This window comes from Rhinoderma darwinii, chromosome 4 (genome assembly GCF_050947455.1).
Source record: "Rhinoderma darwinii isolate aRhiDar2 chromosome 4, aRhiDar2.hap1, whole genome shotgun sequence".
Lineage (NCBI taxonomy): Eukaryota > Metazoa > Chordata > Amphibia > Anura > Rhinodermatidae > Rhinoderma > Rhinoderma darwinii.
This window is the reverse complement of record NC_134690.1, coordinates 93,343,115-93,355,590: the sequence shown is the minus strand read 5'-3', so window position 1 is coordinate 93,355,590 and position 12,476 is coordinate 93,343,115. Positions and strand designations below refer to the sequence as shown.

The following is a 12,476-nucleotide window of genomic DNA, read 5'->3' as shown; positions in this document are numbered from 1 at the left end:
TGTCAGCACCATTCAAGAGCCGTGCTGTAATGTTCCACCACTCAGAGGGGAAAACTAAGCTGCTACAAGACGTGCCAATACTGGCATACGACCCTGGCAGTGATTCCAAGGTTATGATGCGTGAAGATGGCAGCGCAAGTATAACTGCATATGCTTATTTTTTAATAAAATTCTTCTAAATGTCTTCCATGCACTAACTGTAGTCTTCAAAGAAAGACACTTAAAGAGGCTCTGTCACCAGATTCTCAAATCCCTATCTCCTATTGCATGTGATCGGCGCTGCAATGTAGAGAACAGTAACGTGTTTTTTTTTAAAAAACGTTCATTTTTGGCCAAGTTATGAGCTATTTTATATATATATGCAAATGAGCTTTGAAATGGACAACTGGGTGTTTTTTTTTTCGTTATGTCCGACTGGGCGTGTATTGTGTTTTTAACTGGGCGTGTTTATGTGTATGACACTGACCAATCCGTGACCAGTCAGCGTCATACACTCCTCTACATTCATTTACAAGCAGCACAGCGTTCTTACTAGAAGTGCAGCCACATACACAAGTGTCCTGATAATGAATACACATGAAATCCAGCCTGGACGTCATGTGTACTCAGAATCCTGACACTTCTGAATCTTTTCTGTGAGATTGCAGCAAGCCACTCGTAATCTCACGAGATTACGAGGTAAACGAGATTTTTTTTCTCTTGCTGGAAATCTCAGAGAAAAGATTCAGAAGTGTCAGGATTCTCAATACACATGACGTCCAGGCTGGATGGTCATGTGTATTCATTATCAGGACACTTGATTAACGTTAATCTAGTGTCCTGATAATGAATACACATGACCATCCAGCCTGGACGTCATGTGTATTGAGAATCCTGACACTTCTGACTCGCAATAGAAACGAAATCTCGTTTACCTCGTAATCTCGCGAGATTACGAGTGGCTTGCTGCAATCTCAAAGAAAAGAGTCAGAAGTGTCAGGATTCTGAGTACACATGACGTCCAGGCTGGATTTCATGTGTATTCATTATCAGGACACTTGTGTATGTGGCTGCACTTCTAGTAAGAACGCTGTGCTGCTTGTAAATGAATGTAGAGGAGTGTATGACGCTGACTGGTCACGGATTGGTCAGTGTCATACACATAAACACGCCCAGTTAAAAACACTATACACGCCCAGTTGGACATAACGAAAAAAAGACGCCCAGTTGTCCATTTCAAAGCTCATTTGCATATATATATAAAATAGCTCATAACTTGGCCAAAAATGAACGTTTTAAAAAAAAACAAAAACGTTACTGTTATCTACATTGCAGCGCCGATGACATGCAATAGGAGATAGGGATTTGAGAATCTGGTGACAGAGCCTCTTTAAGATCCCAACCATATTCAGAAGTAATAAAATTAAGATTCCCTGTTCTTTTGAGCTATAAAGCTATGGGGAATGATAAGAAAACACACTTCTGTTACTCCTCTAATCTGTACAGCCTTATGAACTAAACATTTGATCAAAGAAAAATAAATGATGATTGTACAGGGAGTGGGTCTTATCAAACTGCAGAGCTATTATTTGTAACATCTGGTGTGTTACGCCTTTCTCTGATCTCACTTATAACTACAAGCAAACAAGTAATAACATGTGCCACTTATGTAAACTTTTGTTTCTTTACCAGTCTCACAGTGGGAACCAACAAAGCCCTCAGGGCAGGTACAAAGGTAGGCACCGGATAAATTCTGGCAAGTTCCTTCATTTTTACATGGATCCAAAGAGCACTCATTAATGTCTGGAAATAAACCATAAAAAACTGCAGTCAAGCAAAGTGCATAAATACAACCCCACATTTCTTTCCCATTTTCTGTCAGTACAGGTATCAGGATCTACCTCTCCAATACCGCACTCCAATCACACTACACTGTGAATACGTGAAGAAAACACAAACCCACCTAGTTGAAAAGTGCTAAAATGTTCCTGTGTCTTATACCCTGAATGAGACAGTGCTTCTTATCAGCCAGTGTGTCTTAGAGCTCATGCACAAGGCCGAGCCGTGTGGACAGAGCCTGTATGGTAGTGCAAGAAGGCTATACGGGTCTCTAGTACGGTGATGTGCTGTTCATGTGTGCTATCAGGTCCGTCGGGAGCCATATGTATGGAGATATTCTCCCCTGAAAGCAATGCTTTTAACGAAGAATACCTCTGGACATATGGAGTCAAATGGAACAAGACATTTTTTCTGTATGCCTCTATATGAAATCATAAGGAGGTACAGTAAGGACCCATACAAGTATATGAGTACTCTATTATGGCTCCAAACAACTCGGAGGTTGTAAAGAGCCATAATCCAGCCATGTGTATGAACCCTTTTAGTACAAAAATATGGCGTATACTCAAATATAACCTGTTACCTGTGCTATTTTATTTGCCACCATATATCATGTATATCACAGTTGTCACGGTCACGGACCGCTGCCGTTCCTTACCTCGCGACAGCCGCAACAACAGTCCACTGACATCCTGCATCTCCCCCTCCTAGGACACTGCAGCACTCGCGGCCGTCCGGCCCTGCTCTGAATGTTAGGGTGCGCACGTTCTCAGTCTCGACCTTAAAGGGCCAGCTCACGCACATGTTAAAGTTCCCTAACCACCCTAGACTATAAAAAGGGCTCCGCCCGTCCACTCAACTGAGCATTGTTGTTGTTTACCTATGTTCGTATTGCAAATGGTCCCTTAGTTGTATCCTGCTCCCAGTATCCTATATCCCGTGCTTTGTTTGTTCCTGAGCCTTTTCTAGTGTCGGAGTCGTGTTGTGTCATCTGCTACGCCTGCTGTTATACACCACGTCTGGTCTCATCTGCTACGCCTGCTGTTATACACGTCTGGTGTCATCTGCTACGCTTGTTGTCATACACCAGGTCTGGTGTCATCTGCCACTCCTGGTAACATCTGCCACGTCTGGCGCTACCTGCCACGTCAAGTTCCATCTGTGCCAAAGCCCCCGCTACTGTCTGGACTCTCTCAGGTACCCTTGTGCTAAGGACCTTGCATAAACTTTATATAGACTGTGACTTGGCCAGCTGCCACCCGCTACACTGGAGCGGCCTAGTGGGTCTACATACCCCTAAATCGTGACAATACGCACAGGCAAGGGAACCCGTTGGCCAACCTAAGACCGCCGTTCAGGTGATGCAAACGGATATGCGTGACCTGCGTGCACGCCAGAATCAACTCCTCGTGGCAGTAAACACTATCATTGCCCGACTGGATCAGCCTCCTGCTCCTCCTCCGGATGCTGAAGCCGTTCCACTGCCCGTTACTCCTACTGTCAGTTCTGGATCCATGGTTTTGCTGCCTCTTCCAACTCGCTATGACAGTGATCCTAGAGCCTGTAGAGGTTTCATCAACCAATGCACCATCCATTTTAGACTGCCTGCTCATCTCTTCCCCTCTGATGAGGCCAAGGTAGCGTTCATCATTTCCCTTCTTGCTGGCAAGGCCCTAGAATGGGCGAACCCTATCTTGGAATGAGAGGGCCCTGACTTCTCAGACCTAGCATTATACTTAGAGACTTTTCATACTGTGTTCGAGGAGCCGGGTTGAACATCCTCTGCAGCGGCCACTCTGCTAACTCTCAAGCAAGGAGGGTCCACGGTGGGAGAGTATGCTATCTCCTTCCTTACACTGGCAGCAGAGTTGGCATGGAACAATGAGGCGTTGGTGGCGACCTTTTCGCAGGGACTGTCCTCACACATCAAAGACTAGCTAGCAGCGATCTTCCTTCTACCCTGGATGCTCTTATCCTTTTGGATACCCAGGTCGACATGAGGATCCAGGAACGTAGTCAGGAGGTTCGGCGGGAGAGACTTTTGAGAGACAGACTGGCTTCCTCATTCCAGAGACCCCTATTGCCTCTTCCTGTTGCTCTACCTGAAGAATCTATGCAGGTAGACAGAATCAAATTATCCGAGCAGGAGAAACAGTTCAGACGCTCTTCTGGTCTGTGTTTGTGTTGCGGCCTTAAAGGCCATTTCGTGCGCCAATGTCCACAAACCCGGGAAACTCCAGCACCTAAGTTTGGTTGGAGAGACAACCCTAGGTGGGACGACCCCAAACGTCTAAGCCTCTCCCAAGTTATCCATTCCTGTGACTATCATCTCTGGATAGACATCACACCCCTCCTCTGCCTATCTGGATTCCAGAGCAGCTGCAAACTTTAGCCACCAGGAGCTAGTAGATCGCCTACATCTACCCACAGCTCTTCTGGAGAGACCCCCGGCTGTTGCCTCTGTGAATGGACTGCCATTCCCCGATCCTATTGTGTCTGTCACTAAACAACTGACACTACAAATCGGAGTCCTTCACTCGGAACAGATCACCTTCCTCATCCTACTTAAAGCTATCAACCCTGTTCTGCTGGGTCTGCTTTGGCTTCGTCTACACGCTCCGGTTTTCGACTGGAGTTCTGGAGAAGTCCTCCAATGGGGGCCCAAATGCCTTAACCACTGCCTGCCACAGGTTCGTCCTGTTTTGCCCCCACTGCCTCAGTCACTCTCAGATCTACCTTCACATTATGCTAGTTTTGCGGACGTCTTCAGTAAGAAGGAAGCAGACTTCCGGTTCCGGCGCTGGCGATGCAGGACGCGAGTGACTGAGCTCCCGCTCCCACTTAACCTGCTTGCCTGCAACAGTCGCTTCGGCGGCGAAAATCAGCTGTCAGACACCGGCCCTGCACACAGGAGCGTACCCGGTGGTGCCTGCATGGAACGGTACCTCCTCAGAAGCGCACACAAGCCAGCCATGGAGGATTCAGCCGCGGCCGTGGAGAAGGGAGGTAAGATGGCGGCGCTTCCCGCCACTGCTCCCCCGCTATACACACAGGATGATGAGCTGCAGCAGCCTCAGTCCCCGTTTTCAAGCCCTGCAGAGCCCATAGCCTCTTCTTATCCTGCACCTGTCGATTATATAGCCCTGGCCCATGAAGTGGCTAAGCGGATAGCTCCTGACCTGCAAAAAGCACTGGAAAAAAACGGTGCAAGCTTCTCTTAACCGCATGCATGCGGATCTGGCACAAGTAACTTCCAGGACTGATGAATTAGAACAGCGTATAATGCTGTTGGAGGATGAAAATGAGCGCCTGCAATCCAAACTTAAAGTGGTGTTGTCTACTACTACGCAGCTGGGGGACAAGGTGGACCTAGAAAACCGCTCCAGGAGGAGCAACGTGCAACTTGTGGGTCTGAAAGAAGTGGTGGTCCCTTCTGATTTGCAGCGTCTATGTGAGAGGACATTGCCAGCGCCCCTGCCGGGTGGAAAGGGCGCACAGGGTGGGACCGGACTCCAGAAATCTTCCATCAGCGGACGGCAGCAGCTCGCATCGCCCCAGACAAGTCATCTTTAAGCTGTTGGATTACAATGATAAGGTGGCACTTGTGAAGGCATTTCACAGCAGATCTCGACCTTTAGAGATAATGGGCATGAGAGTGCTACTTTTCGAGGACTATTCTACGGAGGTCGCGAAACGCAGGCGTTCTTTCAGCAAGATCTGTACCGCGCTGTTCCAAGCGAAAGTGCGTTTTAACCTGCAATATCCAGCCATCTTACGGGTGTTTCAAGAGAGTGGTCGGACCAAGACATTTACCACACCGAAGGAAGCGAAGGACGCACTTGCAGAGTTATGTAGAAACCGCCCCCCGCATGAGGAGCAACGCAGTCCAGGACACAACCCACGTCGCAAATCAAGAGAAGTCGGACGGAGTCGGTTGGATATGGAGCGAACCTGGGCAGAAGCTTTAATGCCCACACCCGGAAGAGCCCGTGGAGGACGATCCAGGAATGGAGGGGACTCTCCAAAGCCGCAGAGACGGCCACGGGACTGCACCCGGTCTACGTCTCCTGATTGACGAGTGGAGTTTTCTCAGGACCCTTATATCTTATGAGGTGGTTCTGTGGACGCTGTAGATCAATCGCAGGTTTCAATCTTTTGCAGATAAGTTTGCAGATAATTCTTGATGATTGCACTTGACTGTCTTATAATGCAGCATTTTTTTCTGTCGTCAACTGCTCTAATGTTACAATGTTAAAATGTATGCTTTTTGATATTCTGCGTATTTACACTGCAGGGGGTTTGAGTTTGAGTTAGGGCCTGTTCTAGGCTCTCTCCTTATATGCATCTCCGATCGAGAATTCTACAAGGCCTCTCTCTCGTAAGGGATTAGTCATGTCCGTTGCAGGTCACATACTCGGGGAATGTTCGGTAGGGGCCTCTGGGTCGTTGTGCGTGGCAGCCTTGAAGTGGAGCAGTGTTTATGTCTATATACTATACTGTAATCTGAACGGATTCTGGGCTGTTGGTCCTTTGGTATAAGACTGTGTACCGACTGCAAGGGGTTTATGGTATGTTATGGGCTGGTGCAGCTCTGTCACTATATGTGGTAAAAAAAAAAATTGCTACGCAGGTTTGGGGGGAAGGGGGAGGGAGGGACGTGTTAGTGCACAACAGAAAAAAGTGAAGTCTCTTATGCCAATGGGTACTAGGGGGTTGAAGGCCCTTGCCGCAGGCGTTTTTTCTTTTTCTTTTGGTCAAGGTCTGATGGCTTTGGAGTTTAGTTTTGTTCTCTAGGCCGGGTTTTGGCTGGGGGGAGACCTTAATACTGTAAGGTCCTCCAGGGAGAATAGGAGTGCAGGGGCCATTTCGCATAGAAATAGGGATAGGATCTTGCCAGACTTTTTAAGACACACTGCCCTTACAGATGCTTGGAGGAGTTTACACCCAGATGCTCGGGAATACACAGACTATTCCCATGTCCATCAATCGTGGTCGCGTATTGATTATTTGCTGGTGAATGACGCCTTTTCCCGCCGGTTACGTGACGCGGCAATAGAGGATCTCATCATTTCGGATCATGCCCCAGTTACCATTACTCTGGCCGACACAGTAGCTAGGGGACTGGATTTTATATGGAGGTTCCCCTCCTTTCTGGCAACGGATGAGGGCTTTTTACAGAAGTTAAGGGGATGGTGGACGGAATTTGATGGGGATAATGCGTCGCATCGTTCGGACCCGTCATTGTACTGGCGTACAGCTAAAGCGATAATTAGCGGGAAAATTATAACATTTATGTCTAATCTTAAACGCAAGACTACCGAAGGGTACAAGACGGCGAGTGAACGATTACAGTGTGCATGCACGGCATTTTTACACTCTCCGTCAACGTCTCTGGGGGAAACCTGGAGGGAAGCCAAGCGGCAATTTGATCAGTGGTTAGATAAAAGAGAAAGTATTTATCGGTCCCAATTTGATGCTGATCTCATGCGTTTCGGCAATAAAGCGGGCAAATTATTAGCACACCTAGCGAAGGGGAGGTATGCACCGTCGCACATTTTAACACTTAACGATACCAACGGAATTCCTACATCAGATCCTAAAAAAATTAACACTATTTTGCGTAAGTATTACCAAGCCCTTTACTCAGACACGCCCATTGACCCCGAAAAAGGTAGGGAATTTCTGGAGAAGGTAAATTTGCCTGGGCTCACTCAGGAGCAGAACGATTACCTGAGCGCAGAGGTTACATTGGAGGAAATCACGAGTACCATTAGGACCTTATCTAACGGAAAGGCCCCGGGGCCAGATGGGTTTACGGGAGAATTTTTTAAGTCCCTAAGAGAGGAAGTTAGCCCCATCTTGGTGGAATATTATAATACTTTATTAAGGACCGGTACTTTCCCAGCGGAGGCCAAAATAGCACATATAAAAGGTATTGCCCAAGAAAGGGAAGGATCCTCTTGACCAGGGGTCATATAGTCCTATATCATTGATAGACCAAGACCAGAAATTACTCACCAAAATTTTAGCTAATCGCTTGGCTAGGTATCTACCCACATTGGTGGGAAAATCCCAAGTGGGCTTTGTAAAGGGCAGGGCAGCAGTGACTAATCTGTGCAAGGTGTTGACGGTGCTAGAAACAGTCAGGCATGATCCCCAGCCAGGTACCCGGCCGGCACTCTTGGTGCTAGACGCAGAGAAAGCTTTTGATAACATACAGTGGGAATGGCTGGGGATGGTGCTGGACAAGATGAATGTCCAGGGAGCATTTCGGATCTTTTTGAAAGGTGTCTACAATAATCCCCAAGCTCGCGTTTACTCCTCAGGAGTCCACAGTGTTCAGAGGTATTCAGGTGGGGTCTCAGGCAGTTAAGTTAGCCCTGTTTGCTGACGACGTGATACTTTTTATGTCAAATCCTCAAGAGCATTTATTACCTGTCTTTAATTTTTTACAGGACTTTGGACAATGCTTGGGATACAAAGTCAACCTAGCTAAAAGCGAACTGCTGGAGTTGGGCAAACCGTTACCTAGGACCTTTTGGCAATCTTTGGGATGTGGGATATCTCCGGTCAAGCACTGCATTACTTATCTAGGCATTAAGATAGGGAAGGCGCCTGAAACCCTGTATGGCCTGAATTATCCACAGCTATTTAAAAAAATACAGGCGGAACTCACCAGATGGTGTTAGTTGCCGTTATCCCTTCTGGATAACTAATTAAGATGGTTAGTTTCCCCAGACTGCTATATCCCTTTCAAACACTCCCGCTCTTACTGAAACATGTGGATGTCTCCAAACTGACTTCCTCATTCACAAAATTTATATGGGCAGGAAAGAGGCCTCGCATTGCACTCACTAAGCTCATGATAGGCAAGCATGAGGGGGGGCTGAAGTTTCCAAATATCAGGGGTTATAACGTGGTATGTCTCTTTCGTCATGTAGTGGATTGGCTCCACGAAACGAGCCATTATTCCAACTTAGAGCTGGAAGGGGCGTATGCCTCACCCTGGAACCTGAAGAGTTGCTTCTCTTCCGTGCCGTCTCAAAACCTCCATTGTGCTGAGAGATACAGTCCTAGCCTGGAAAGCGGTTCGAAAATTCTTTGACCTGCCTCACCTGCTCTCTAAACATATGCCGTTGTGTGGACACCCGGAATTCCTACCGGGAGTAGATAGTGGGGATAGATTTGCCTCTTGGGGGATGCAGGCATTAATAGCGCAGGGGACCTTATGCATATAGAGGAAAGGAGATGGTTAACCGGGGCGGAAATCACCGCTAAACTCAGACCCTTAGAGGGTAATGTTAATTTTTTACAAGTTCTTCAGGTGCGCTCATTCTGTACCTCTAGGCTCAGGGATTTGAGTACGGAAGCCACCACTCATACTCTAGATGAGGTCATAGGCCCAACGACTCTTCGGGCGACTATTTCAAGGTTGTATAGAGCACTTGGGGATTGTTTTGTCCGCCCGCGACCACGGGCTATGTTCAAAGTCTGAGAACGATGGACTCAAGATCCAGGTATAGGAGAGATCATATTGGGGGGGTTGGGAGATGGTACGGAAGAGTATCGTGAACGAGAGCTGGAGAGAAACCTATTTTAAATTAATGCATTCGGCTATATATGGCTTCAATATTTTGCCTTCACAGTCCTTCCCCGATCGCATTACGTGTTGTCCCAAATGTCACACCCCCCTGACGAATTTGTGGCATGGAGTATGGGGTTGTGCTCATACCAAACAATATTGGGTGATGGTACACAATTATATTGTGGATCATTGGAAGGCGAATCTTCCAATGACGCCTCAAGCGCTGCTGTTCCATCAGGAACGACCGCCAGAGGAAGAGGGTGCTCGAGGGATGAGATCTCCTCCCCCTTTGGTACACACGATTTTACTGGTGGCCTTTAGATGCCTTCTAGGTAAATGGCTGGAAACTGACACGCCGGGGCTAGACATGATAGTGTCCCGTTTGAAACAGTTATTGGCTCTTGAGCGGGTGGAGGTGGAAAGACGGAAAGAAACGGGAGCCAAGCAGTTATTCGCTAAATGGCAAATATTTATAGAATCGCAATGCACAGTGGCCGAGGTGGTGGAAATTGATACGCCTTTCAGGCACACAGCGTGGTATCATACGCAGCTTCTGGCAGGCACTTTAGGAGGCTTGCAACTTCAGTTTAGTTAGGGGATAGATGGGACGTAGCTACTCATTGATGACCTAAGTCGTGTTCAGGGATAGGGGAAGTCATGTTTTTTCAGTTGATATGAGGATCGAAACTTATGCCATGATTGTATGTTATGCTATGTTAGTTTAATGTTATTTTGTTGCCAATTGCGTGCAGTTCACTTATGACGCAACCTTTATGTGAAATGTTTATAAGAAAATGTGAAAACTGTTAATAAAAAATGATGTTTTAAAAAAAAAGAAGGAAGCAGAGACTCTTCCCCCTCATCGTGTCTACGACTGCCCTGTTGAGTTACTTCCTGATGCCTCACCACCTCGAGGGCGAGTTTATCCTCTCTCCCTGCCAGACACCCTGCCATGTCTGCCTACGTTGAGGAGAACCTTTAACATGTGCGCGCGCTCATCCGGAAGTCTTCCTCCCCGGCCGGAGCCGGATTCTTCTTCGTGAAGAAGAAGGACAGATCCCTTCGTTCTTGAACCAAATTACGGTCAGGAATAAGTATCCCCTACCGCTCATCTCAGAACTTTTTTATAGAATTCGTGGGGCCGAGGTGTTCACTAAGCTGGATCTGCGCGGAGCTTTTAACATGATCCGTAACCGCAAAGGTGACGAGTGGAAAACCGAATTTAACACCCGTGATGGCCACTACGAATATGTTGTGATGCCCTTTGGTCTATGTAACGCTCCAGCTGTGTTCCAGGATTTTGTAAATTTTCCAGGACCTGCTGTATGTCTGTGTGGTGGTCTATCTGGATGACAGCCTGATCTATTTACCTGATTTGATAACACATCGGAAGCATGCTCGACAAGTTCTGTCGTGGTTAAGGGGGAATTGCCTATATGCTAAACTTTAGAAGTGTGTGTTCGAGCAGAGCTCTCTGCAATTCATGGGCTACCAAGGTTTGGCTTCTGGAGGGAGAATCAGCTTTTATTAACCTTTAAGAGCGCTTTCACCTCAGCCTCCGAACTCCATCACCTGATGCTTCTTGGCAGTTCTTTCTGGAGGCGGACGCGTCTTCCGTTGGTGTGGGAGCACTACGATGCCAAAAGAACGCTAAAGGCAAGATAGTGGCTTGTGGCTTCTTTTCAAAAATATTCTCTCTAGCAGAATGCAACTATTCCATCGGGGATCGGGAGTTGCTGGCCGTCAAGTTGGCCTTAGAGGAGTGGAGACACCTGTTAGAGGGTGCTATCTATCCTATTATCTATACTGACCACAGGAACCTCACGTACCTATAGTCGGCTTGGACCCTGTTCTTCGGCCCAATTTCAGTTTTTGTTCACTTTCGTCCTGCAGACAAGAATGTGAAGGCTGACGCTCTGTTTGAAACCAATGACTGAGGGGACTCCTCAATACACCATAGATCCTTCTAGGATTATTGCCGCCAACCCTCTGAAAATTAGAGACATTCCTCCTGGAAAAACTTTTGTTCGTCTTGCTGACAGGAAGAGAATTCTTTGCTGGGGACACAACTCTAAACTGGCTGGGCATTCTGGTGTCTGTAAGACACAGGACTTGATAGCTCATCAATATTGGTGGCCCACTCTGCCTAGAGATGTTGCAGACAATGTTTCTTCATGTATGAACTGTGCCTTGAACAAGTCTACCCGCTCCAAACCTGCTGGTCTGCTACTACCCCTGCCTGTTCCTGATGCCCCTTGGCAGCATATCGCTATGGAAATTATCACTGACCTTCCTCTCTCAGCTGGATGTACTACGATCTGGTTAGGAGTGGATCGTTTCTCTAAAATGGCACATTTTATTCTGTTGACTGGTCTCCTGTCTGCTCCTCACCTGGCAAACCTGTTTATTCTGCACATCTTCCGTCTGCACGGACTTCCTCTGCATTTTGTCTGGGACCGGGGTGTACAGTTTACATCCAAGTTCTGGAGAGCCCTGTACAACCTGTAAGACGTAAAACTGGACATCTCTTCTGCCTATCACCCACAGTCCAATTGTCAAGTGGAGAGGACCAATCAAATTTTAGAGAATTATCTTCGTCATTTAGTTTCCGCCCAACATGACAATTGGGTGCAACTTCTGCCTTGGGCGGAATTCTCGTACAACAATCATACAAGTGAGTAAACTGCCTCGTCTCCTTTCTACATTGTGCACAGCCAGCATCCTCGAGTTCCTCTTCTTGTGCCAGCCATGACACAGGGACCAGCAGCAAATTCTTCATTTGGGACTTTTATTCACATCTGGCAGTAAACTAAGTCTTCGATCCTCCAGGCAGTGGACCGCATGAAAAAGCATGCTGCTAAAAGAAGAAAAGTTCCTCCTCAGTTCTCTCCTAGAGTCAAGGTCTGGTTATCCTCGAGAAACATTAGTCTCAGGATGCCTTCTCACAAATTTGCACCCAGGTTCCTCGGTCCTTTCAAAGTTCTGCAACGGATAAACCCTGTATCCTATAAACTTCGGTTGCCTCCCACTCTCAAGATTCCCAACTCATTCCACGTGTCTCCTTAAGCTTGTG

General features: G+C 47.2%; 1 protein-coding gene across 6 annotated transcripts in view; it reads right to left on the bottom strand.

The window, feature by feature from the left end:
- Positions 1-12,476, bottom strand: part of SNED1 (sushi, nidogen and EGF like domains 1) — a 222,467-nt gene that overhangs the window by 37,644 nt on the left and 172,347 nt on the right. For all 6 annotated transcript variants that reach the window (XM_075861359.1, XM_075861360.1, XM_075861362.1 and 3 more), the window contains one exon: positions 1,669-1,782. In XM_075861359.1, coding sequence (XP_075717474.1) covers positions 1,669-1,782 — 114 coding nt within the window. The remainder of the gene's footprint in view (positions 1-1,668; positions 1,783-12,476) is intronic.